Source organism: Cervus elaphus, chromosome X (genome assembly GCF_910594005.1).
Source record: "Cervus elaphus chromosome X, mCerEla1.1, whole genome shotgun sequence".
In the NCBI taxonomy this organism is placed as follows: domain Eukaryota; kingdom Metazoa; phylum Chordata; class Mammalia; order Artiodactyla; family Cervidae; genus Cervus; species Cervus elaphus.
This window is the reverse complement of record NC_057848.1, coordinates 151,421,714-151,448,546: the sequence shown is the minus strand read 5'-3', so window position 1 is coordinate 151,448,546 and position 26,833 is coordinate 151,421,714. Positions and strand designations below refer to the sequence as shown.

Genomic DNA, 26,833 nt, shown 5'->3' with positions numbered 1-26,833 from the left:
GTTATGACTGAGTAATATTCCATTGTATATATGTACCACAACTTGGGCTTTTTTTTTAGAAATAAAGTTTTGCAAACCTTGTATATTATGAAAGTAGTTGAGTGGTCTCTTAAAAACGCTTGCACAAATAGTGTAGTACGGTGAGAGTAATCTACAATTGAGGCATTTGAGTGTTCATGGTAGAAGACCCTTTGTAAGCCTAGCCTAATGCTGCAGACTATTTTGTAAATATTTAGTGAATGTTGGAATAACTGTCTAGGATAGTGCTGAGAAGGTGGGTTAACTTGACTCAGGATGGAAGGAAGCTGTTTTTCAACCAGATCACATTGGATCGGGGAGAGCAGGTTGGATAGATGCTTCATGTTGCTGCTTTAGGACCTGCTAACTGCACGTGACAGTCTCACGGCATGGCAGGTCCTCCATTGTACGATAACTGATCACCGACCAGTTGAATGGATTCTGTTACTCTAAGTCACTGTGGATGCTAAAACAGCTTTCACAATGAGAGGATCTTTTCAAAACTTAAAAGCCCCGAATTCCTCTGCCTGACCATCCTAGCTGGGTCTGTTTTTAATCCTCTCCCTTTTCTCTTGGGTGTGTTTAGCACTTCTGTTTGGCGGTGACACCAATCCTGCGCATCCGAAACACATCGGAAGTATTGATCCCACCTGCAACGTTGCTGATGTTGTGAAAGGTAAGGAGGCCAGTGTCATGTTAGGGGTTTCGTTTCATTGGGATGCGTTAGGGATGCGGTTTCGTTGAGGCAGCTTAGCTGTAGGGTTATGGCATTGAACTGTTTGCTGGTTCATCAGACCACTGTGGGCCCAAGCCACATGATCCAAATATGATCTGTTCTTTCTTGGCAGCTCAGGCAATGATGCATAGTTTGTAATGCTCAAAATGGGAGTTTCTACTTCACGGACCAGGGTTTTTCTTGTAGTTCTAGCTAAATGGTAAATATTTATGAGTTTAAGTAAGAGTCTAAGTTTTGATTGCCACCACTGTCTGAAAATTTGAGAATATAAACCCTTGTTATAAAATTCAGCTGAACTCACGCATTGGTTAAAAAGTGGACATCTTACTGACATGCCCTCCAGGTTGTAGGTTCTATGAGGCATTTGCGCTCATGGGTTCACTGGACATTGAGCTGGGCTCTGTTCCATTAGCCTCAGGGTATAACAGAGCCCATTAGAACAGCATTTTCCTCAATTTTCACTTAAGGTAAATGCTAGCTCCAGAAAGCCTTCCTGGTTGTAAATGATTGAACGGGTTCCTGGCCCTCTCCAGTTTTTTTCGGTGTTAGGGTTACCCTATGCAGCCTCACATTCTGAGACTGTCCCCTTTCCTGGATCGTGTCTCCTGCGGCCTTCCTCTAAACCCACATCTTACCCTGTCATGACCATCGGTCTCCCAGATCATCATCAGGATCTCTGTTGCTCTTCTTTTGTCTGGATTGTGTAGCTAGGTGAGAATAGGTAGAAGAGGGCTTGGTCTCTTTGGCAAAGCTCTCAAGCCCGCCTCAAGTGGAGTGACCTTTGCCAACAAAGCTTAGAGGGCCAAGGGAGGGGACCCAGTGTGGGCAGCCTCCCTGGTGGGGGAACAGACCAGATCTTCAGCTGCTGAAGCTAAGGAAAACCTGTCTTACTAATATTTGGTTACCCTGGGTATCCCCCCGGTGGTCTTAGCTCAGCCAAGGCTTGTCAGGCTGCCTTGGCCTCTGTTTAGTTAGAAAACATGTACTCACATTACTCCAGTTATAAGTGAATAGGCTCGGCTTCAGCTCCCAAAGATACCTGTAGGTTTCTCTCTCACAAGATAACCCTCTGCAGGCCCCTGGCAGTGGAGGGAAGCAGGATCCATCTGACCAGGGCTTGTATGTTCACCTGGCCCTGGCCCAGTAGCTTTTATGATCCAGAAAACCTGGTTCACATAGTCAACTGCCATATGTGTCTTATGGATAAGACACATCTCCATAAAGCAGAAGGGCATTATAATATTGATACATTGCATAGATGCATTTTCTCTTGAACTGCCAGCAGTTTGAAGTCAGGGTTTTTGTCTTATACTTACGTTGCAACTCACCTAGAACTTAGTATATGCCTGTATACATGGTCAGTAAATACTCCTTGGCTTCAGAGATGTCCAACCTCTGGTAATTTACTTTAAAAAAAAAAACACTTTATTGCAGTACAATTCACATACCATCCAATTCACTCATTTAAAGTGTACAATTCAGGGATTTCTAGTATGTTCACAGTTGTGCAGCTGACACCATAATCCAATTTTAGAAGTGTTACATCACCCCACAAAGAAAACCCCATGCCCATTTGAAGTCACTCCCCACTACCCCTCTCCCCAGCCCTAGGCAACCATTAGTTTACTTTCTGTCTCTATAGATATTCCTATTCTGGACATGTCATATAAATGAAGTGATACAGCGTGTGGTCTTTTGTGATTGGTTTCTTTCACTTAGCATAATGTTTTCAAGTGTCATCCGTGTTATAACATAAATTGGTACTTCATTTCTTTTTATGGTCGAATACTATTCTATTGTGTGAATAGACTGCATTTTGTTTTATCTGTTCATCAGCTGATAGACATTTAGATGAGCTAGGTGACCTTGGATATGTTATATAACGTCTTTGGGCCTCAGTTTCTTCATCAATAAAATGGTGCTCTTGGCAGTTCACCCTGTATCCTAGGGTTAAATGAGCTAACATAAGTAGAGCTCCTGAAGTGGGGCAAGCACCCAACAAGGGCTGGAGGTAGACAAGTTCGTGAGCGTCCTGGGGCAATCCCGTGAGTCATGCGCCTTCTCACTTACACCATTGACTGCATAATAAGTTGGTGCCTTCGCATTTGTTTCTGGCATAAATTGTTGTTGTTCAGTCACTAAGTCTTGTCTGACTCTTTGCGACCCCATGGGCTGCAGCACGCCAGGCTTCCCTGTCCTTCACCATCTCCCGGAGTTTGCTCACACTCATGTCCATTGAGTCAGTGATGCCATCCGACCATCTCATCCTGTTGTCCCCTTCTCCTCCTGCCTTCAATCTTTCCCAGCAAGTCAGCTCTTCACATCAGGTGGCCAAAATTATTGGAGCTTCAGCATCAGTCCTTCCAATGAATATTCAGGCGTAAATTATAAAATATTTAAAATCATTTAGGACATTGATAAAACAATTGAATATTTGGTGACACCCACTGGAGTGGGTAGCGATTCCCTTATCCAGGGTGTCTTCCCAATCCAGGGATTGAACCCAGGCCTCCCACATTGCAGGCAGATTCTTTACCAGCTGAGCCATTAGGGAAGCCCAGATGTTCAAGAAAAATTGTTAATTTTTTAGGTGTGATATTGGCATTGTAGTTATGTTCGTTTTAAAGGCATCCTTAGCTTCAAGAGAGGTTCTTTGAAATATCAGACTTGATACAAAATGCCATGTGGGATTGACTCCAGAGAGCGGGCAGTGAAAAAGACTGGGCTGTATTGGGAAGCATCGAGTCTTGTGATGAGCACACAGGGATTCTTGACACTGCTCTCTGTGCTTAGGTCTCCGGTTGCAGTTCTTCACGATAAAGCTGTAAAAATATACTCCTTTTTTATCATCTCAGTGTTTCTCCCCAAAAAGTCTCTCACTCATTTTTAGAGAGGTCGTAGCCATGAGTCAGTGTAAGTAGAGAACTAATGGGCATTCTCGGCAGTCGTTAGCGCTGCTTTCTGGTGAGTCAGAGGAGGAGGCTGGACACTGGCAGAGAGCAAGAGCTGGTGTTTGCAGCCCTTATTGTCTGTGTGGCTCTTACTGTACTTACTGTATCCTGCCTGGGCTTGGCATCATTTGTATCAATGCTCCTGTTGGTCTCTCGAAAGTGAAAGTTGCTCAGTTGTGTCCGACCCTCTGCGACCCCATGGCCTATATGGTCCATGGAATTCTCCAGGTCAGAATACTGGAATGGGTAGCCTTTCCCTTCTCCAGGGGATCTTCCCAAACCCAGGTCTCCTGCATTGCAGGTGGCTGTTTTACCAGCTGAGCCACCAGGGAAGCTCTAACGGGGGTGTACATTCCTAAAAGGCTGGAATTACTCTTATCCATGCTTGCATCGCTTTTCTCAGGGACAGAAGTTTTGTACCAAACACTAGCCGAGGATTATGTGCAACACAGTTGGATCAATATTTGAAAGAAAAAACCTAGAAGTTTTTGTGTGTCCTGCTTTCTTGGGCCTTTTCAGTCGAGGCTTTGACCCTGGGCCACTTGGCCCCCTCCCTCGCTCTGGGCTCACTCACAGCTTTATCTTCACTCCTTCTCCTGCCCTTTTCGACTCTGTACGCAGCAAACCCGCCTGTTAGGGTGAACACAGTTTATTCCATCCATCCTCTCATGGAATCATTCCTACTGCTTGTCTGGAACAACTGAAAGGCAAAGCTCACCCCCATGCCCCTCTGCCGCCTCCCCCAATGCACCGCTACCCCTCACACTCATGAGGGGTGGGGCAAAGACTGCCCTGCTCCCACTCCCCACCACTTCTTTCAAACCGGTTTTCATTTCTTAATAACCTCTTTCCTTAAGGAAGACAACAGTGGGGGCTGGTTTCAGATTCTGAAAGTGCATGAACCTTTGAAGCAACTTCACACCATCAGCACTTCTGCCACCTTCATAAATCATAGATCACACCACAGCACACTGAGGACGCTTGGCTTGGACATACTTTCTAGAACGCAGTGGTGCTTATTCCGCTTGGTGAGGCCTGTGTTAACTAAGGGTCACTTGTCTTCAAACTGTCGGTGTAAGTTATACCACGTGAATATGTATGAACACACATAATTTATTTATACGTTATGTAAACTGAAGAAATGTGAGTACAGAAAAGAAACTGATGTCCATAAAAATCAGGTTGAATGCTTTGGAAAGGCTTGATAAAAAGAGTTTCTTAAAAATATAATGACATAACTGTGAACAAGGTAACTTGTTACCTTGACCTTGACAGGGCAGCGGTGAGTAAAAATCTGAGAAAGAATCTGCACTCAGATTGCTTGACAAGTATCTTTAGTGCACTTTAAAGAAATAGAAATTGGAATTCATAGCTGTATGTGGTATTGTTTATCTACGAAATATGACCTGGAACCCCTATTCAAAGGAGGGGCTTCGGCCTTATGTGAAAAGATTAGTAGAGGAATAAACTGTGTATTCATATGTGTATTTTAGGTTAATAATTACAGTTATAGTCATATTTTATGGTTTCCCACTATCCAACTTTTTTGTCAATCATCCAACTGCTGTTCCCAGTTTGGTCAGTTAAGAGGACTAATACCATATTGTTGTTGCTGAGTCACTAAGTCGTGTCTGACTCTTTGCAGCCCTGTGGACTGCAGCACACCAGGCTCCTCTGTCCTTTATTATCTCCTGGAGTTTGCTCAGGTTCATGTCCATTAAGTTGGTGATGCTATCTAACCATAACAAGTGCTCACTGAAGAAAACTGAGAAAATGTGGGAAAAGATGGAAGAGAGTAAAAATCACCTGTCTTCGTAACCCAGTGAGAGCATTGTTTTCTACATTTGAATTCATACCCACTGTACAGACTGGTATGCAGCTGTGAGTAGCGTGCATCTCTCTATGAAACCTGTAGTACATGTGTATTTCCCCATCTCCAGTGCTAGTGCCCGCCACACACCACCATCCTGGATGAATTCAGTATCTGAATTGCTATACTCATAACTTCTACATTCAGTTGGTTTTCCCAGCCAGGTACATATAATCCTTATTCCTCAGTGAGGCACTAGTCTTAAATCAGTTACCTTTCCTGCCATGGCAGAATTGGCTTGACAGCCTAGCAGGAAACATGAAAGTCTCTTTCCCTCTTGTGGACAAAGCACATTTTAATAGTCAGCTTTCTATTTTGTGCCCTGTGGACCCCATTCTTAATTCTCTGAGTGTCTGGATACCCAAGCAGAAGCTCTTTCTGGTTCAAAATAAGTCTGAGAAAGAATCAACAAGGCAGAGAACACCAGCTCTCAGAAGGCCTGGAAGTTCTTCATGTCTTCTAGCAAAAAGACACTGGAGCCTCCACTGCTGGGTGCCCCGGGGCAGCCGTCAGAGTCCTCAAGGCTCCAGGCCTCTCCAGCTCTTCTTCCCAATCCGCCCGCCCTGCCAGTACCGTCAGAAGAGGAAGAGATGCATGTCAGCATCTGCAACTCTTCCCGCTGCCTTCCTTTTTTGAAGACAGTTGGTATTTTTTTCACTGGTTTTTCGCCTTCTCCTCTTTGCTTCTGAGATTTCTCAGTTAATCTTCTAACTCAGCATCTCTGTCTCTCATATTTTTTTCCTTTCCTTTTGTTTTAGGAAGCTTGATGTAGAGGGTATCGGGGTTCTAAGTTCTAATGACAGCTCTGCTGTTGATTTTCTCAGCTGTGAAGGTCCTGCATGGTGTAAGCATAGTCAGATGTCAGCACCAAATGACCTGTGTGTGTGTGTGCGTACGCACGCACGTGCACATGTACACACATGTGCCTGCACATGGGTATGCACATGCGCATGTGTGTTTTATAGCCTTAGGAAGCCTTAAGGAACTAACAGTGATCCCATACTTAGATCTCTTGAGACAGACTCTAGGAAACTTTTATGTAGAAAGGTAGGGACAATATTTTTATTTTTGACTAGACAGTTGTATAAATGTGTTAGAGTGGGGTGCATCCTGCATCACAGTAATTGAATGTGCAGCACACTGAAGCATACCTCCTTGCTGCTTATTTAGCACATGAATATCTACCTTTACACATCTGCAAATTATAGCCTCCTGGCAGTGAATGCTAGAATTAGTGTTGTTGAGCAGTTCCCATTATCCTCTGGGAGGTGCCTTCCATTGTGACTGTTTCCCCTCCTTTCTTTGTAAGAAACTGTGAAACAAAATGGAGAATCCTACGGTAAGGTCGTTTTAAAGGTACAGACTGAAGTACTTGGTACAAAAGTCAGCTCTCACAGTGACGTTAGCTCACCTGTGTTGTTCCTAAATGCTATTATTGCTCAGCTTAGCCTAATAGCACACAAATGGAATCTGAAGAGCATGTCATTATTCTGGTCAGAAATAATGTCTCGTGCTCTCACTTTGGGCTCTTCAGGTGATGAGTAAGAGAGACTCACTCCTGCTAATTCAGGAGACAGATGTATTTAGAGAACCTAGTATGTCCCATGGTAATCCTAGGGCAAGAAACACTTTCCAGTCAGAGCTATAGAGATTGGAATTGGGCAACAGAAAGCAGGGGTTTTTTCTATGTATCTTAGTAAGTGGGTTGGTCAAGTCACTCTCAAGACTCTTGGATTGGGAGATCAACCCGGTCAGTCCTAAAGGAGATCAGTCCTGAGTGTTCATCGGAAGGACTGATGCTGAAGCTGAAACTCCACTACTTTGGCCACCTGATGCGAAGAACTGACTCATTGGAAAAGATCCTGATGCTGGGAAAGATTGAAGGCAGGAGGAGAAGGGGATGACAGAAGATGAGATGGTTGGATGGCATCACCAACTCAATGGACTTGAGTTTGAGCAGGCTTCATGAGTTGGTGATGGACTGGGAAGCCTGGCGTGCTGCAGTCCATGGAGTCACAGAGTCAGACACAACTGAGTGACTGAACTGAACTGGTCAAGTCACAGCTGCCTGCCCCACTGTCTTGTCTGTAGATAGGCAGACCTTTTAGGGCAGCTTGTTGAGGATGAGGACAGGCACTCCAGGCCTTCTTTCTACTCATCGTAACTCTCCATGTATCCTTTTGTCTTCTGCCCTGCCTGCCTGTCTCCATCCTGAATGCGCAGAAGATGAATTTCATCGACTCAGCCCATCTCTTTGCCCAGGACGCTTACGCTTCTGATCAGCCTGTGGATTGGTTGCTCTTGTGTTAGATGTTCTTTCCTCACTTCTCCAGTTGGCTGTGCTTTGGGCAATGGCAGAGATTCTGGCACTTAAAAAAAAAACAAAACCCTGATGCTCTCCTCTCAGGATGGGTTTTCGGTAGATGACGATAGATACACCTTGTGAGAATTGACTTCAGCGTGTCTTAAAAGAAGCATACCTGTGACTTCGTAATGCTTTGTGGTCATATGAATTTACCTTATTTGCGTAGTGCTTCTTAAGCATGAGCTTTATGATTTTTGGTATCCTTTTCATTTGTTTTTTCAGCATTCACTCAGATTCATCCTTGTCCAGCCTCTGATATTTGTAAACAGACAATGGCACGTGTTTGGGATAGAGGCTAATATGGATAGCAGGGTTCTCTGGTGAATTTTGAATAGGAAAGTCTTCTAATGATAACATCTAATAACATAATATTACAAAAAAGATCTTCACAACCCAGATAATCATGATGGTGTGATCACTCACACTCTCCTAGAGCCAGCCATCCTGGAAGGTGAACTCACGTGGGCCTTAGGAAGCATCACTACGAACAAAGCTAGTGGAGGTGATGGAATTCCAGTTGAGCTATTTCAAATTCTAAAAGATGATGCTGGGAAAGTGCTGCACTCAAATATGTCAGCAAATTTGGAAAACTCAACACTGGCCACAGGACTGGAAAAGGTCAGTTTTCATTCCAATCCCAAAGAAAGGCAATCCCAAAGAATGCTCAAACTACCACATAATTGCACTGATCTCACACGCTGGTAAAGTAATGCTCAAAATTCTTCAAGCCAGGCTTCAGCAATACGTGAACCGTGAACTTCCAGATGTTCAAACTGGTGTTAGAAAAGGCAGAGGAACCAGAGATCAAATTGCCAACATCCGCTGGATCGTCAAAAATGCAAGACAGTTTCAGAAAAACATCTATTTCTGCTTTATTGACTATGCCAATGCCTTTGACTGTGTGGATCACAATAAACTGGAAAGTTCTGAAGGAGATGGGCATACCAGACCACCTGACCTGCCTCTTGAGAAACCTGTATGCAGGTCAGGAAGCAACAGTTAGAACTGGACATGGATCAACAGACTGGTTCCAAATAGGAAAATGAGTACGTCAAGGCTGTATATTGTCACCCTGCTTATTTAACTTCTCTGCAGAGTACATCATGAGAAATGCTGGGCTGGAGGAAGCACAAGCTGGAATCAAGATTGCTGGGAGAAATATCAATAACCTCAGGTATGCAGATGACACCACCCTTATGGCAGAAAGTGAAGAAGAACTAAAGAGCCTCTTGATGAAAGTGAAAGAGGAGAGTGAAAAAGTTGGCTTAAAGCTCAACATTCAGAAAACTAAGATCATGGCATCTGGTCCCATCACTTCATGGTAAATTGATGGGGAAACAGTGGAAACAGTGTCAGACTTTATTTTTTTGGGCTCCAAAATCACTGCACATGGTGACTGCAGCCATGAAATTAAAAGACACGACTCCTTGGAAGGAAAGTTATGACCAACCTAGACAGCATATTAAAAAGCAGAGACATTACTTTGCCAACAAAGGTCCATCTAGTCAAGGCTATGGTTTTTCCAGTGGTCATGTATGGATGTGAGAGTTGGACTATAAAGAAAGCTGAGCGCAGAAGAATTGATGCTTTTGAACTGTGGTGTTGGAGAAGACTCTTGAGAGTCCCTTGGACTGCAAGGAGATCCAACCAGTCCATCCTAAAGGAGATCAGTCCTGGGTGTTCATTGGAAGGACTGATGCTGAAGCTGAAACTCCGACACTTTGGCCACCTGATGCGAAGAACTGACCCATTTGAAAAGACCCTGATGCTGGGAAAGATTGAGGGCAGGAGGACAAGGGGCTGACAGAGGATGATATGGTTGGATGGCATCACCGACTCAATGGACATGGGTTTGGGTAGATTCCGGCAGTTGGTGATGGACAGGGAGGCCTGGCGTACTGTAGTTCATGGGGTTGCAAAGAGTCGGACACGACTGAGTGACTGAACTGAGTAACACAACATCCATACACTATTGAATATTCCTGTGTGCTTTTCTTAACAGCTAATGCAGTATTCCTGGCTGCAGTAAATTTGTTGGGCTTGTTGCTATGTGAACCTTCCCTCTACTCTTAATGACTCAGTCTTTTTTTATTTTAATCTGTGTGTTTACATTTAGGGTACTCTTCCTTGGGGAAGTAGAAATGTGCTACACCTACAATTTTGTTAGTTACTTTATCATCAATACTCTATTTGTCTTGAAAACAGGTTCTTAATACAATGAAAATGACATATTCAGTGGCAGTAATAATCATTTCCTAATGTTTCCTTTTAAAGATTGATGGTAAGGAAAAAAATTCTTTAAAAGATTGAAATTTTTTTAAATAATAAAAAGTAAAGAAAAAAAAGATTGGTGGCTCAAATATTGGGTTGACCAAAATGTTCATTTGGGTTTTATTGCAAGATGGTACGAAAAGCGCAAAAGAACTTTTTAGCCAACTCAATATATCGCAGATAAAAATAATTTGATAAATTATTGTATTTTAGGGTTTTGGTTTCTATTTAAGAAATATGAAAGTTTTATTAGAAAGCTTATTAGTAGAACTTGCATTTTACTCTAGATTTAAAGGAAGTGAATTTTTAAGCCAGTAGTTCAAAGTTTGGTTGTAATGTTGGTGATTTTTAAAAACTTTTTCATTTTTATGCTATTTCACCTGAACAGAAGTGTCCTATTTGAGTATATATGTGCTGTCGTACTTGCCAGGTCCCATGATCACTCATATCCTACGAGTGACAGTGACAGAATTAGCATGACCCAGCATTGACTTTCTCGGCCAGTAGTCCCCAAATCTAGCTTCTCTCTTCAGAATTACTTGCTAAATAAGTTTTTTATTTTTTTAAACCAGAGATTCCTAGGGTACACAGAGCTACTGCATCAGAATCCCCAGGGGTTCATTTTACCTGTGAACTTGCTAATGAATTCTGCACATGCAGTTTTGGGGACCCCTCTAAGGCACTAGTTCCCCATCTGACCAGAAAGAACGTCTCTCATCATCATAATTGATTGTACCTGGAGAATTTTCGTATGGGCAGGGTTGTTCTGTTTAACAGATGCTTGTTTTACTAGGTGTGAATTATGATGTGCCATGGGAATTTGTAAGGATGCATGCAAATACAGATTTTGCCATTACTGCCCCCAAAATACTTCTGGCTGGCAGATACATGTGAGTCTCCTTGTGTTGTCTTGGGTTTCTCAAGGATCATGATGCAATTCTTAATTAGGAAATGGCAACCCACTCCAGTATTCTTGCCTGGAGAATCCCATGGTTGGAGGAGCCTGGTAGGCTATACAGCCCACGAGGTCGCAAAGAGTCAGACACGACTGAGCGACTTCACTCACTTTCACACTGTGATTTGTGGAGATGCTTGAAAAATCCTTGTTCACATGTGGTTTTAGGAATCATGGTGGGTCTTTGAGTTTCAGAAGTTGGCTGCGTCTATCTGGACTGTACCATCTTCCACATGTTACGTTTGTGTCAAACTTTTTTTTTTCTATTTTTTCTGACAATATATTTAATTTATTCTTTTATTTTGAATAAATCTGTTTCCACTTCATCAGTACATTCCCAAGAAGCTTTTTAAAAAAAAAAATGCTGTTATAATCTCATGCTACTGGGCAAGCTAGTGTCATGAGGAACTAGCACATTTTAGCGGAGTTGGACTCATTTCCTGTATTATAGTGAATGGAAGAGCAGTTCCGGTGTTACACACTTGGAGGAGTGGTTTGGTGGAGATGTACTGGCGTTGTGTGGATAGTGAAGCCCCACATTATGATTTTAGTTCTCACCGGTTTAGGTGCTGGGAGTTCTTGGTCAGCTCTGTGCTGCTGTGTCACTAGGTGGAGATGTAGCATTGTTTGGTGGTGTAGCCACAGCCCAAAGAGTATGTCTGGATTTCTTTTCTTATTTCAAAAGAACTTTAGAGAGATATGATGAGTTTTTATTATACCCTACAAAAAAAACTTGTGAACTTAATTAATAGAATTCTAAATTATCATCTTCTTCATTAAGGTTTAAATCTAGTCCTACTTTAATGTCTGTTTTTACACTGATGATCTCTTTTAAAATTTCTTTCTCCTCTGGCTAATGTTTCTTTTGGCCAGCCCTCATTATTTCATCTTGTCAAAGAGATTCTGATGTCTGTTTCTGTGGTTCTTTATAGTAGTTTAATTCTAAAAGTTTAATAAAGTAAGAATTTTTACTCTAAAGTCAAATATTAGGTAAAATTGAAATTTAGTAGCAATAGGAAGTAAATGAACCAAAACTTACAGTCTGAACATACCCTAATTTTAACTTTTGTATTATTTTAGGTTGACATTGTCAATTTTTAATATACTTAATTTGTGAGGCTTATCCCCCCCGCTTCCTTCCTTCCATCTTTTCCTCTTCCTTCTTGAATCTTGAATGTGGCTCCTGTATGCACAGTACTGATGTGAAGAGTTGAAAAGAAGTATGAGCCTGTCTCCAAAGAGCTGATAGCCAGTGGAGGACGTTGCAAATGTGACCATGAAGCATTTTAAAGCAATTTAAATATCTGATCTTTAGAAATGGTAAAGATGGAACTTTAAAAAAATCTCCTTACTTTGGAAGACACTCTGACTGTTCTTCAGACATTTAAACATAAAGCTGCTAGATGATCAAGCAGTTTTTCTCCCCTAGGTATATACCCAAGGGAAATGAAAATAAATCTTCACCAAAATAACTTGCACATGAATGTTCATAGCAGTGTGAATGAACGTGTGAATGTTTACATGTAATACCCCAACAGTGGAAACAATCCAAATGTCTTGTCAATGAATAAATAAATAGACATAATGTGATATATCTGCACAATGCAATATTAATTCAGTGATAAAAAGAAATTAACTACCAGTGCATGCTCCAACATGGGTGACTCTTGAGAACTTTATGCTAAGTGAAAGAAACCAGTCACAAAAGACCATGTATTCTATGATTTCATTTATATGAAATGTCCAGAATAGGAAAATCTGTAGAGACAAAAAGTAGATTACTGATTACCTACGGCTGGATGGGAGTGGGGTAATGACTCTTCATGGTTATGGAGTTTGCTTTGGGGGAATTGGAAGTGTAAAATTAATTGTGGTCATGGATGCACAACTTTGCAAGTAAACTGAAAATCATTAAATTGTGTGTGCACTTTCAGTGGGTAACTTGTATGAGAATTATATCTCAATAAACCTGTTTTTTAAAAAAATTATCAAAAGGCTTACAGTTGATCAAGTGAAAGTCACTCAGTCATGTCCAACACTTTACGACCCCGTGGACTACACAGTCCATGGAATTCTCTAGGCCAGAATACTGGAGTGGGTAGTCTTTCCCTTCTCCAGGGGATCTTCCCAACCCAGGAATCAAACCGAGGTCTGCATTGCAGGCGGATTCTTTACCAACTGAGCTGTCAGGGAAGCCCACAATTGATCAAGCCAAGGAATATTTGTTGACTATCTAACAGTCATGGAATGAGTTTTGTGTGTTACAAAACCAGTGTAAGGCACAAACCCTGACTTCAGATTGCTTACAGCTGAAGAGAAAAGGCACACATGCAGTATAAAACAATTCACTGTAGCTTTCTGAATGTGTTCCCAGCTTCGGGTTGTAACTTCCTGATTTCTCTCTTCCATTTGACCTTCATGGCTCTGATCTTCTAACCCTTTGTTTTTTTTTTTTCAAAAGCAAACTGTTGCTCCTCAGATTTTGATAAAATAACAGCCCCAACCTGTTACTGGGCTTCCCTGGTAGCTCAGCTGGTAAAGAATCCACTTGCAATGCGAGAGACCTAGATTCGATCCCTGGGTTGGGAAGATCCCTGGAGGAGGGCATGACAACCCACTCCAGTGTTCTTGCCTGGAGAATCCCCATGGATTCTAGGCTGGAGGGCTACAGACCGTGGGGTCGCAAACAGCTGGACACGACTGAGTGACTAAGCATAGCACAGCCTGTTACCTTTAACTACCTAAAGGATGTTAAAAAATACTTTATTGAAGTGTGGGTGATTTAAAGGACATTTTAAAGCGAGAGTAGTATCTCCAGTAGCTTAAATTGTGTGGCGCATGGAAATCCATTCATTTAGAAAACACATATTGGTGTTTCACTTACAAAGAATTGGAAGATCTTAAGAGGATTGGCATTACTATTTTTGAATTTGCAACAAATATCTTTTTGGTACAGTTTAGTCAGGTTGCAGACTGGTCAGAAATACAGTCTTGAATTTATAGATTATCATGAGAAATGCCTTGCAGGAATATTTAAAAGTTTGTTTTGTATAGAGCTGACTTATGTTGTCATTGGGAGACCTGGGTTCGATACCTGGGTTGGGAAGATTCCCCTGGAGGAGGGCAAGGCAATCCACTCCAATATTCTTACCTGGAGAATCCCCATGGACAGAGAAGCCTGATGGACTATATTCCATAGAGTTGCACAGAGTTGGACACAGCTAAGCACAGCATAGCAGCATGTTGTCATTAATATAGCATTTTGATATTCTTGTGGTCATTAAAACTAAAAGAGGAATTTTGGTTCAGTTACTGTAATTCCTTTTCTGTAGCCAAAAAAGGCTATTTTTAAAAGGCAGTAATTGATTAATTCTAAATGTGTCAGATTACACATTGTCCTTGTTTATTAAGTTTATCTGTCTGAATCCATGGTATTAGTGCATCAGCTAGACTTTTTTTTTCTCTCTTTGCAGATGCGTATGAAACCGCCAAGATGCTTTGTGAACAGTATTATCTGGTAGCTCCAGAGCTGGAAGTTGAAGAATTCAATGGTAAAAGAAAAATAATTTTAACCTTAAATACAAATGAGCTGACAAAAACACTGACTCTACCTGAGCTATATTTCACTGAGATCCTCAAATTGTGTTGCTTTTTCATCTTTTAAGTGTTCTTAAAACCCTTTCTGTGTCTTTGGTCAATGAGATTTTATACAGTAATCTATGAAAACCCCCAAGTTTTGGAATAGAAGTAATCAAGGTAGAAGATGCACAAAGATATAAACACACAGTTCTCAAAATAACAGATGCCAACAGTCATTAAACATATGGGAGGGTGTTTAATAATCAAAAAAGTACAAAGGAAAACAGAAATGATATTTTTGTCAGTGATTAAAACATTTTAATGCTTTGAGTTGATGCCCAGAAAATTACCTTTCCCCAACACTTACATATTTCTGGTGTAAGTTTAAGTTGGTATAGCCTTTCTTTAACAAAAGGTTAACAGTGTTCTATCTCTTCGCCTAGTACATTAAATTAATAATGGTTATATTCTTTGGTCCAGTAAATAAACTTCAGAAAATTTATTATAAGAACATAGAGATTGCACAGATCTGTGTATAAGAATGCTGATCTCAGTGGGTTTTTTAAAAAGTAATTTTATTTATTTATTTATGGTTGCACTGGGTCATCTTTGCTGCCCAGGTTTCTCTAGTTGTGGTGAGTGGAGGCTAGTCTCTAGTTGTGATGTGTGGACTTCTCACTGCAGTGGCTTCTCTTGTGGAGCACAGGCTCCAGGGCACGGGGGTTTGGTAGTTGCAGCTCTCGGACTCTAGAGGGCAGGCTCAAAAGTTGTGGTGCATGGGCTTAGTTGCTCCGGGGCATGTCGGAGCTTCCTGCACCAGGGATCAAACCTGTGTCTCCTTCATTGACAGGTGGATTCTTTACCACTGAACCACCAGGGAAACCCCACAGTGATTTTCTTATAGAGAAAAATTAGAAAACAACCCAAGTTTTCCACAGTTGCTGCTGCTAAGTCGCTCTGTCGTGTCCGACTCTGTGCGACCCCATAGATGGCAGCCCACCAGGCTCCCCTGTCCCTGGGATTCTCCAGGCAAGAACACTGGAGTGGGTTGCCATTTCCCTCTCCAATGCATAAAAGTGAAAAGTGAAAGTGAAGTCGCTCAGTCGTGTCCGACTCTTCGCGACCCCATGGACTGCAGCCTACCAGGCTCCTCTGCCCATGGGATTTTCCAGGCAAGAGTATTGGAGTGGTTTCCACAGTAAAGGTTATTAAATTAATTCTGGTATACTCATAAGATAGAATACTATGCAGCCATTCAGAATAATGCTTTATAGAATATTTAATGTTTAAGAAAAGTTGTAAACATAGGCTATAAAAGTCGGGTGGAGAGGGAGGTGGGAGAGAGGATCGGGATGGGAAATACGTGTAACTCTATGGCTGATTCATATCAATGTATGACAAAACCCACTGAAATGTTGTGAAGTAATTAGCCTCCAACTAATTGAAAAAAAAAGTTTGCTATTGTGCAGGTTCATTGGATAATATGTCAAAGGATTTATACCACCATAATACAAATAGCAGCTCCCTGGATAGTGGCATTTTAGCTAGTTTTTATATTAGTTGTATGAAACTATATTTACATGTAAATTTTTTTATTTATAAGTTATGAAAGAGACATGCTTATCATAAAAATACAAACATAAATGTAGAATAAGAAGTAAAAGTCCCCACTACTCTGTCTCCAATACAGTTTTGTTTTTTACATGAATGAGTCTAAAACCATACATGTTCTTTAACTTATGTATTTCACTTCACCTTAAAGATCTTGGCATGTATTTCTGTCTTTTAGAGATTGTCCATGGTATAAGTGTTAGTCAAGTAAGTGTTAGCTGTCCAGTCGTGCCCGACTCTTTGTGACCCCATGGACTGCAGCCCACCAGGCTCTTCTGTCCTTGAGATTTTCCGAGCAAGGATACTGGAGTGGGTTAATTTATGTAATCATTTTTCTGTTGGATGGGCATCTAGGATTTCTAATTTTCCCATGCTCCATATGATGGGGCATGAAGAGGGGTGTGTGTGTGGGGGGGTGGGTGTGTATTTGGAGGGTGAGAAAACATATGAATGTATGGAAGTATTTCTGTGGGTTACATTCTTAGAAGCAGAGAGACTGAGTCTTAGGGTATGGGTTCTTAGGCTCTGCATTAAAGATAAACCAAAAATATTCCCTCTCAAAAATATTCCAAAAATCTATTTCTCTTATAATGAGTTCAAAATGTGAAGACTTCAGGCTGGCATGACAGGACCCCTGCCCCAATATTCTACTGGGAGATAGAGAATCAAAGCTGCTTGCAAAGTCTGTTGGGTTCTCTGAAAAGAGTTGTGCCCCTATTTTACCGAAATATACCTCTAGGACCAAGTAGATTTTGCTTGAATATTTCTGAGAAGCAACTTTATTTCTCCCTACTGGCTAGGTGGAACCTGACCTCACCATCCAGATTTCTATTCGTCAGACGTGGAACTTGCACTCACCGGTAGTAATTAATTGCTCGTTGGCATGAGTGCCAGCCTCACTCGCTTGGTCTTGCTGATGCCTGGTGCCAACCAGGTCAGCGCATTCCTTCTCTGTCTCTCTGGGCAGTCCACCCCACCAAAAGAGAAGCTTTCCAAGCGTTTTTGGCACCATCTTATGCGTGATTTTTGAAGCCCCTTCTGCCATCACTAAGAGAAATGAATGCTGGTGGTTACAGGTAGCCTCTAGTTGCCTGTGGCTTTGGGTGGTGTAGTTAGGATTTCTACCTGTTATTTCTTGAGTGCCAAAGCTCTTCACGAGTGCAGTTCAGGACTGCATTGGAGCTCTCACAAGCTTCATCATAGAGACAGCAGGTCAGAGGTCGGTCATGAATACCTTAAGCAGACACTGGGGCTTTGTAGCACTCTTTCCCAGCTAGGAATCGGATCCAGAGTTTGTGGATTCATTTTCAGAGCCCGTGTGAACTAGCATAGCACCTTCTTCAGGACGCTCCCATTTCCCAACCCCGCTGGGTCCACCGGGTCCCTTGAACAATCGTCAGTGATGGCACTCACTGCCCTCTGCTCTGCACTTCAGAGGAGTAAGGCTGCCATTAACCCTCAAAGAACAATTTGTTGCTACCTGAGAATGTTAAGTTCTGTTAGTTTGACCCCTCATCTCATTTTCTGACTATTTTGGTTTTTTTTCTTTGCCCATTGTAGCCCCCTGAGAAAGGAGTAAATAGGCTTATGCAGAACATAGTGTGTGAACACCATCAGTATTTACAGTCATCACTAGCAATTTATATATGGGGGGACTAGCTGTGGTAATCTTCCTTTTTTTTCCTTTTAGTAACACATTTCAAGAAACATGAAAAATAAGACTTTTACTTACCTTACATCAGGTTTCAAATGTTACTGGTTAGTTACCCACAGCAACCCATGTGGTTGCTCCAAAGACAGGTGGCTATTCCACTGTGCTTTTTCTCGTTTCCATGTTCTCTTGCTCTTTTGGCAACTGCCAAAACATGAAGTAAGTAAACCTTTTTACTTACCTTTTTTTATTAATTAATTAATTAATTTATTTTTTCAGTGGGTTTTATCATACATTGACATGAATCAGAGGGGGGATCGGGATGGGGAATACGTGTAAATTTACTTACCTTTTTTGCATTCATATGGTAAAGCAGCATGGCTGAGAGGAAAGACATGAAGTTTGTAGCCAGCCCGGGGGGTGGAAATCTGTATCCTGACACTTAGGAGACAAGTCACTTCACCTCTGACACTCAGCTGTGAGCTCTCCTTGTGAGGTGATGGAAGGATAAATTTTCTAAGTCCTCAAATAGAGCATAAGCATGTGCTAGAAATGTCATAAAGGCTGGCTACTGGAAGTCAAGGTTGACTTGGGAAAGATAAGACTTCTGATTACCACACTGGCATTTTTTTCACGTTTTCTAGGTTAGTCTCTCTTGTCAAGAGGTTGATTCATAGCTTTAGGTTTTGTTGGAAAAGTAAAAATTTCCATTCATGCTGTGTGTATTTTGTTATAAGAGGGTTCACAGAAAAAGTATGCATCTATCCTGGGATCTTTGACCTATGTCTCGTTTCCTCATATTGGATACTTATGTGGATATTTTTAGTTAGGTGCTTCTACACAAGAATTGAAAAAGCCCTTGCTGTAGCTGTGTGACACTGTTGAGGTTAATTTTTTAGTAATGGTAATAACCAACATTTATTTATTGATGGCTTACTGTGTGGCAGGCTCTGGGTAAACTAGTTTATCACTGTCATTTCGTTTAATCCTTACATTAACCCAATGAGATATGAGAAATAATTTTATTTATTTTCTTTAAAACTTTTAAATTTTATGTTGGCATATAGCTGATTAGCAATGTTGTGATAGTTTTAGGTGAACAGCAAAGGGAGTCAGCCATACATATACATGTATCTGTTCTCTCCCAAATTCCCCTCTCATCAGGCCGCCACATAATGTTGAGCAAAGTTCCCTGTGCTAAGAGTAAGTCCTTGTTGGTTATCCATTTTAAGTATAGCTGTGTGTACCTGTGCATCCCTCACTGTCCATTCCCCCAACCCTCCATCCTTGTATTGTGCCCATTATAGAAATGGAATGCTGGAGGCCCAAATGCATTGAATTCATATTAACATATACCTCTTCCTTGGTGTCTGCAGAGGATTGGTTCTAGGACCTCTCCCCAACTGCCTGTGAATTCCAAAATCTATGGATGCTCAAGTCTTTTATATGAATTGGCATAGTACAGTCAGCCCTCTATATCCAATTCTTCTGCATCCCTGGGTTCAACCAATCACAGGTCAAGTTTCTCTTAAATGAATTTTTTTTCTGCTTAGTCTTTTTTTTTTCATTCTTATAGAAGAACTATCTGAAAATTAAATTCTTTATATCCAACATAGAGTTCTGTTGGCATATATTAAATGTCTTTTCAACTAATGATGTTTGGAGCAGTGACTATACAAATAGAGACTTCATTATTTCTTGAGTCTTGAGCGTGAAAAATCTGGGCCACTTTTTCCATTGATTTTTAAAAATGCTCCTTTAGATGAAAATTCACATTCCATTTATGCCTTATTTTAGAAAGCCCGCAAACATCTATTAAGGGTCCACTCTGTCAAGCCCCTGGCTAAGCCCAGGATTAGGGAAGAGCTATGAACCAAAAGACTTGACATGGTTTAAAAAAGAAGGAAAGATATCTAAACTATGATGTTCTTGAAGAAAAGTACAAGTAATTGAGCAAGCCCTCAGATGGCTCCTACAGAATGCTGGTTGAAAAAAAGCTATCGAAAGTATTTTAATTTCCCTGAGATTTGGAGTGAAGAGGTTGACCTCGGAAGACTGTTTATATAACTAATCATGCCTTCTGGTACAAGAGGGACCAAGCGTTCAGTGTGTTCCTGGGGCTTCATTAAAAAGACCACAGGGAATACAAACAGCAACAGCCGAGAACCCAGGGGGACTCATCGGTCGGTCCTTGATCCTGCCTCCAGCCAAAGGGTAACCAGGTAGAAGCACACTGGCTGATTGACAGGACAGAGCAGAGGAAGCCACAGAGGAGGAGGCTGCGGCAGAAATGGCACCGGATGGTCCTGGAGGGGTGCTGGGGGCAGAGCTGGGAGGGGCCAGGGACTGGAGTGGGACATCAGAAGATGGCATAAATGGAGATCCGGTCTAAGGTGGGGTAAGGATGGGTACTAGGAGCAGCTTGACTCTGGCTCTGCTCTCCTGCTGACAGCCACTAGCATTTTCCCTGGGGCAAACAGTGAAAATAGTTTCTTCCAGAACAACCTGGGAAAAACTAGGGCTGTTCGTGTAACTTTTCCCAAAGTAAGCCCTCTCCATTCAAACATTTGGGGGAACCTCCAGTCAGAGGCTGGCTGGGTGTCTGCTCATCCTAAAGCCAGTGGAAGTCTTGACGAGGCACTCAGAGCTTCAAGTCAGCCTTCCCGCTTAGTGGCGAGCTGCCAGGGGAAGTCAACACCAACTCCCTCAAATGAATAACCCAGTTCCTCATTCTTCAACAAGAATATTACAACCAAGGTATATCAGACTTTGGGCAAAATACCAGCAGCATGAATGAAAACCTGACTTGGCATTGAACTTCTCAGCTGCATTGTCCTGATCAGAAGACCCCCCTGCCTTTCTAAATGCCAAAAGAAAATGATTTCAAACCCGAATGGTGTACCTAGTTAAACCTCCAATCAAGTGAATCAGAGGTATAAAGATGGAGAAATGTGTCTCCCATGAATAGCTTTCTGAGGTAGGTTATGTGACTTACCAAATGGTGTGTATAATGTAGATATAAGAAATAGCAGACAACATTCTAGAACTTCAGTCAAAAACAGTTGAAGTGATGGCTGTGCAGCATGTTTGGAAAGCAGTCTGTTACATCTCTTGTCCAGTTACCCAAGAGGAGGAGGAGTTAGAAACTCTAGGAAATACATCAAGCTGTATCAGAAATACACGGTGCAAACATTTGGCAACCTAAAAAGGTATCATGATTTTGAGCAGTTGGAAGTGGATAAAGTGAATCCATTTCATCTTAAGCCTGAGAACATTCCCCTTCCATTGATGCATGACTCATGACACATTGGACTTATAGGGAAGGAGCCGTCATTCTGGTACATTCCTGTGGCCACGCTGAAGTGAGCAATATTTATCTGGTTATGTTACCAACATATATACTTTTTACAGGAAACCCACTTTAATTTTTTTTTTAATTTTTATTGAAACAGTTGCTGTTGTGTGAGTTTCAACTGATTCTCTTATATATGTGTATATTCTTTTTCAGATTATTTTCCATTATAGCTTATAAAATATTGAGTGTACCTCCCTGTGCTGTAGAGTAGTTACTTGTTGGTTATCTGTTTTATATATAGTAGTGTGTATATGTTAATCCCAAACTCCTAATCTATCCCTCCTTACCCACTTTCCCCTTTGGTAACCATAAGTTTGCTTTTTTATTTTCCATATTGCATATATCATAAGTTTGTTTTCTATGTCTGTGAGTCTCTTTCTGTTTTATAAGTAAGTTCATTGATATCATTTTTTTAGAGTCCACAAATCAGTGATATCATATGATATTTGTCTTGCTCTGACTTCACTTAGTATGAAAATCTCTAGTTGCATTCATGTTGTGGCAAATGGCATTGTTGCATCCTTTTTTCTGGCTGAATAGCATTCCATTGGATGTATGTACTGTATCTTCATTATCTGTTCATGGACATTTAGGTTTCCATTTCTTGGCTACTGTAAATAGTGCTGCTGTGAGCATAGGGGTTCTTGCATCTTTTCTAATTACAGCTTTTTAAAAAGAGCCTGTAGACAAAGTACCTAAGAGTTCATTAGGGTTACAAAATAGAATGGAAAAAACATGAACCGAAAGACTGAAGCATATGTAGTATTGAAGCTGCCTCTGTGTGCAGACTGATGGGAAAAGGGTGCAGCAACTTTTACTTTTCTTCTTTTAAAAATTTAAAAAATCATTAGTATAGTAGTCCTACCTTTTCCACAGGGGATACATTCCAAGACCCTCAGTGGATGCCTGAAGCCACAGATGGTACCAAACCCTGTTTATATACTTTGTTTTTTTCTATACATCCACACCTATAATAAAATTTTAACTTAAAATTAGGCACAGAAAGAGATTAACAACAATAACTGATAATAAAAGTTATAACAATATACTACAATATAAGTTATGTGAATGTGGTCTGTCTTTCTCAAAATGTAGAAATGTACAGAGTACATTTAACTAAGTATGTACCATACTCTACAGCCATGTGATACTTTTGCAATTTGAGGTGTGACAGCAAAACTATTATAACAGATTTCTTTTTCCCCTCTCCTTATTAAGTAGAGAACTTTCACCTTTTCACATAAAGGAAGCACTTCTCAACTTCTCTCGTCACGAGGGTTCAGTTGAGTAATGTATCTGCAAGCTCTTTGTAAACTGCTCAGACGCAAACAAATGCTCACTCTCCTTTATATTACTGTTAATTACTTGCTTTAGTAGAGGAAGTAGTTATGTTGAAATCATAACATTTCTACTTGAGAAAGTTTATGCAGTGTGGATCTCTTAATGATTCCGGGTCACGAGGAAGAGGAAAGCCTAAATCGTCCAGTATCTCCTCTCGAGCCTATGCTGGGATTCGGGGTTTCACAGATTTTCCTCAGAACGTCTCTGACACAAGGAGAAAGGACTGTAGGTCTTTGGTGGTTGGTCTGCTAGCTGCTGGTAGCATGCCCTGTTTGTCATAGTTTAACAGAACTTAATGTTCCTATTTCATCCGTTTCTCCAAGAGGATGTGCCCCCTTTGCTCTGTGGTTTCACATCCCCCTGGCTGACCACTGGGGTCACTGGTGGTGGTGGAGGGTAGCCCCCATTTTGAGAAATACCAAGAGATACTTGAGGGCTTCTATGGCGACTCAGTGATAAAGAGTCTGCCTGCCAATGCAGGAGACACAAGAACCACAGGTTCAATCCTTGGGTTGGGAAGATCCCCTGGAGGAGGGCATGGCAACCTACTCCAGTATTCTTGCTTGGGAAATCCCATGGACAGAAGAACCTGGCCGGCTACACCCCATGGGGTTGCCAAGAGTCGAACATGACTGAGTGACTAAGCATGCACCATGCAGGGGATGTTTGGATGCCCTTACGTAATGCTCAGAGCATTAGGACATAAGTAATGATATTCCAGTTTTGCTCAACTTAAGTTCCAAAGAGAAAAATTTGCCTGAGGTCATATAGCTGGTAAGTGTCAAGGAGCGGAATTTCATCCCACCTTTCGAGTTGGAAGCCTCCATTAACTTTTTGTAGCGTTCTTTTTTATGTACTTAGAAGTAAGAATGCAACAACATTCTTGACTTTCTTCTAGTCTTGGTCCTTACTCATTGATGGTTTTGTCTCTATTTTCAGCCAAAGCTCCAAACAAACCTATTCAGGTAGTTTATGTGCCCTCACACCTCTTTCACATGCTCTTTGAGTTGTTCAAGGTAAGTGGAATTTGAAAATACGGAAAGAAGTCTTCATTTTAAATTACTTTGATTCAGGACATATTGGATTCATTAGATTAGCATAAGAAAAAGATTTTGCATAACCATTTTAAAAATTCTATTTCTGATATCCTGTGGGTTTTATAATTTGTACACTGAGATGAAAAATTTCTGTGTACACTATAGTTTCCGTGAATATTGGTACATATTGATTTTGAAGCTTAATTGTACCATTGTGACTTTATGTAAAATCCATACTGTTTTTTCTTTAGATATGAGCTTAGAGATGCTTTTTAGTTTCCAACCTGGCAAAAGCTTGATGAGTGATAGCCAGATCAAAATAAAAACATGTTTACACCTCTTTTATGTTTCTGAGTGTTAACCATGTTGATGCATTAGCAATTGTTCCAGTCCTGAAAGATATGTTAACACCCTTATGCAATTGAGTCATTTTAGAAAATTCAGAAGCTCTGGTAGAGGCAGAGGGGAAAGATGTGGAAGGGCTGGACCAAAAAGGACCCCACCACGGACACGTTAAAAAAATAGAAAAAAAAGAGACTCTACAACTTAAAGTGTTGCTTTTATTAATCTGTAGCTAATGGCATGTAAGTAGCAGTATTATAATACAAGCACAAGGCATTTGGGTAAAATTCCATTTCTTCCAGTGTGTAAAACCCTAAACTGAACACCAGAAAAATCAGTTATGCTGATTTGCTTCCCCAAATTATAATGTAACTAATGTGACACTTAAAGGTTGAGATGGGCATTCAATTGTGAACTTGTTCTTCAAAAGCTGTGGCTTTTTCAGAATTTCTTTTCACTTGACATTTCTTTGACTTTTTTTCCCCAGCCAAATGATTTATTTTTGTGGGAAGCCAAATCCTCTCAGGTTTTCCACCTTCTTTAGAGGAAGAGTGCTCTGTAAATGCAGACTGATAATCGAATTTAAAGTGCGTCAGTGAGCCTTTACAGCCTCACTACACGTAATAAAAACATCTCTCTTGGTTAAAAGTTGAATAATTTAAATAGTCTAAAGCAAAAACAAAAAGAAAAGAAGGAAAGAAAAATAAGCATTTAGTAAGGTGGATGAGACTGAAATGAGATGAAACAACAAAGCATCAGAAAATTTTTCCTTGATCTGAACACGTGTTTAGTTCTTTAGAGGAAGAAAAAAGTGCCATAGAAATCCAACTAATATTTGCCCCACAAAAGAATTGTTGTGTATTGGTAACTTTTTGCTAATTTCTTTAAAGTAGTAGTTTGTGAATTGGTGTCACACTAAAAAAAGGCTCTGTGATTTCAGAACTCAATGAGAGCAACAGTTGAACTATATGAAGATAGAAAAGAGGGCTACCCAGCTGTTAAAACCCTGGTTACTCTGGGTAAAGAAGACTTATCCATTAAGGTAACTGCTTTATTTGTACATACATTTGAATATCAGTTAGTTTCATGGTGTGTAGACATTGAAGAATCAAGGGGAAGGAAAGAGAACTGACACTGAGTGTCTTTTTTATGGCTGAGTAATATTCTGTTGTATATATGTACCACATCTTTTTTATCCATTCATTTGTCAATGGACATCTAGGTTGCTTCCGTGTCCTGGCTATTGCAAATAGTGCCGCTATGAACATTAGGGTACATGTGTCATTTTCTCTTACGGTTTTCTCAGGGTATATGCCCAGCAGTGGGATTTCTGGTTCATATGGTAGTTTTATTTCCTAGTTTTTTAAGGAGTCTTCATACTGTTCTCCATACTGGCTGTATCAATTTACATTCTCACCATCAGTGCAATAGGGCTTTTCTCCACATCTCCAACATTCATTGTTTGATGATGGCCATTCTGACTGGTGTGAGATGGTAATCTCATTGTAGTTTTGATTTGCATTTCTCTAATAATTAGTGATATTGAGCATCTTTTCATGTGTCTATTGGCCTCTTTGGAGTTATGTCCTCTTTGGAGTTATCTGTTTAGGTCTTCTGCCCATTTTTTTTTAATTGAAGGATAATTGCTTTACAGAATTTTGTGGTTTTCTGTCATACATCAACAAGAATCAGCCATAGGTACACCAATGTCCCCCTTCCTCCTGAAGTTCCCTCCCATCTGCCTTCACATCCCACCCTTCTAGATTGTCACAGAGCCCTGTTTGAGTTCCCTGAGTCACACAGCAAATTGCCATTGGCTATCTATTTTACACATGGTATTGTAAGTTTTCATGTTCCTCTGTCCGTACATCTCATCCTCTCCCTCCTTCCCTTCCCCGTGTCCATAGGTCTGTTCTCTATGTCTGTTTCTTCATTGCTGCCCTGAAAATAAATTCATCAGTACCGTTTTTTTAGATTCCATATATATGTGTCAGTATGTGATATTTATATTTCTTTTCTGACTTACTTCACTCTGTATAATAGGCTCTAGGTTTTCGCATCAGGTGGCCAAAGTATTGGGGTTTCAGCTTCAGCATCAGTCCTTCCAATAAATATTCAGGACTGATTTCTTTTAGAATGGACTGGTTGGATCTCCTTGCAGTCCAAGGGACTCTCAAGAGTCTTCTCCAGCACCACAGTTCAAAAGCATCAGTTATTCAGCACTCAGCTTTCTTTATAGTCCAACTCTCACGTCCATACGTGACTACTGGAAAAACCATAGCTTTGACTAGATGGACCTTTGTCGGCAAAGTAATGTTTCTGCTTTTTAATACGCCGTCTAGGTTGGTCATAGCTTTTCTTCTGAGGAGCAAGTGTCTTTTGATTTCATGGCTACAGTCACCATCTGCAGTGATTTTGGTGCCCCCCAAATTAAAGTCTGTCACTGTTTCCATTGTTTCCCCATCTATTTGCCACCATGATCTTGGTTTTCTGAATGTTGAGTTTTAAGCCAACTTTTTTCACTCTCCTCTTTCACTTTATTCCTAGCTTTTTAAGGAAGCTCCATACTGTCTTCCATAGTGACTGTATCAGTTTATATTCCCACCAGCAATGCAAGAGGGTTCCCTTTTCTCCACACCCTCTCTAGCATTTATTGTTTGTAGACTTTTTGATGATGGCTATTCTGACTGGTGTGAGGTGGTATCTCATTGTAGTTTTGATTTGCATTTCTCTAATAATGAGTGGTGTTGA

The 26,833-nt window shown here is 40.9% G+C and overlaps 1 protein-coding gene across 3 annotated transcripts in view; it reads left to right on the top strand.

The window, feature by feature from the left end:
- PDK3 (pyruvate dehydrogenase kinase 3) overlaps window positions 1-26,833 on the top strand; it is a 79,608-nt gene that overhangs the window by 39,637 nt on the left and 13,138 nt on the right. For all 3 annotated transcript variants that reach the window (XM_043896201.1, XM_043896199.1, XM_043896202.1), the window contains 4 exons: window positions 605-694; window positions 14,640-14,717; window positions 23,643-23,719; window positions 25,023-25,124. In XM_043896201.1, coding sequence (XP_043752136.1) covers window positions 605-694; window positions 14,640-14,717; window positions 23,643-23,719; window positions 25,023-25,124 — 347 coding nt within the window. The remainder of the gene's footprint in view (window positions 1-604; window positions 695-14,639; window positions 14,718-23,642; window positions 23,720-25,022; window positions 25,125-26,833) is intronic.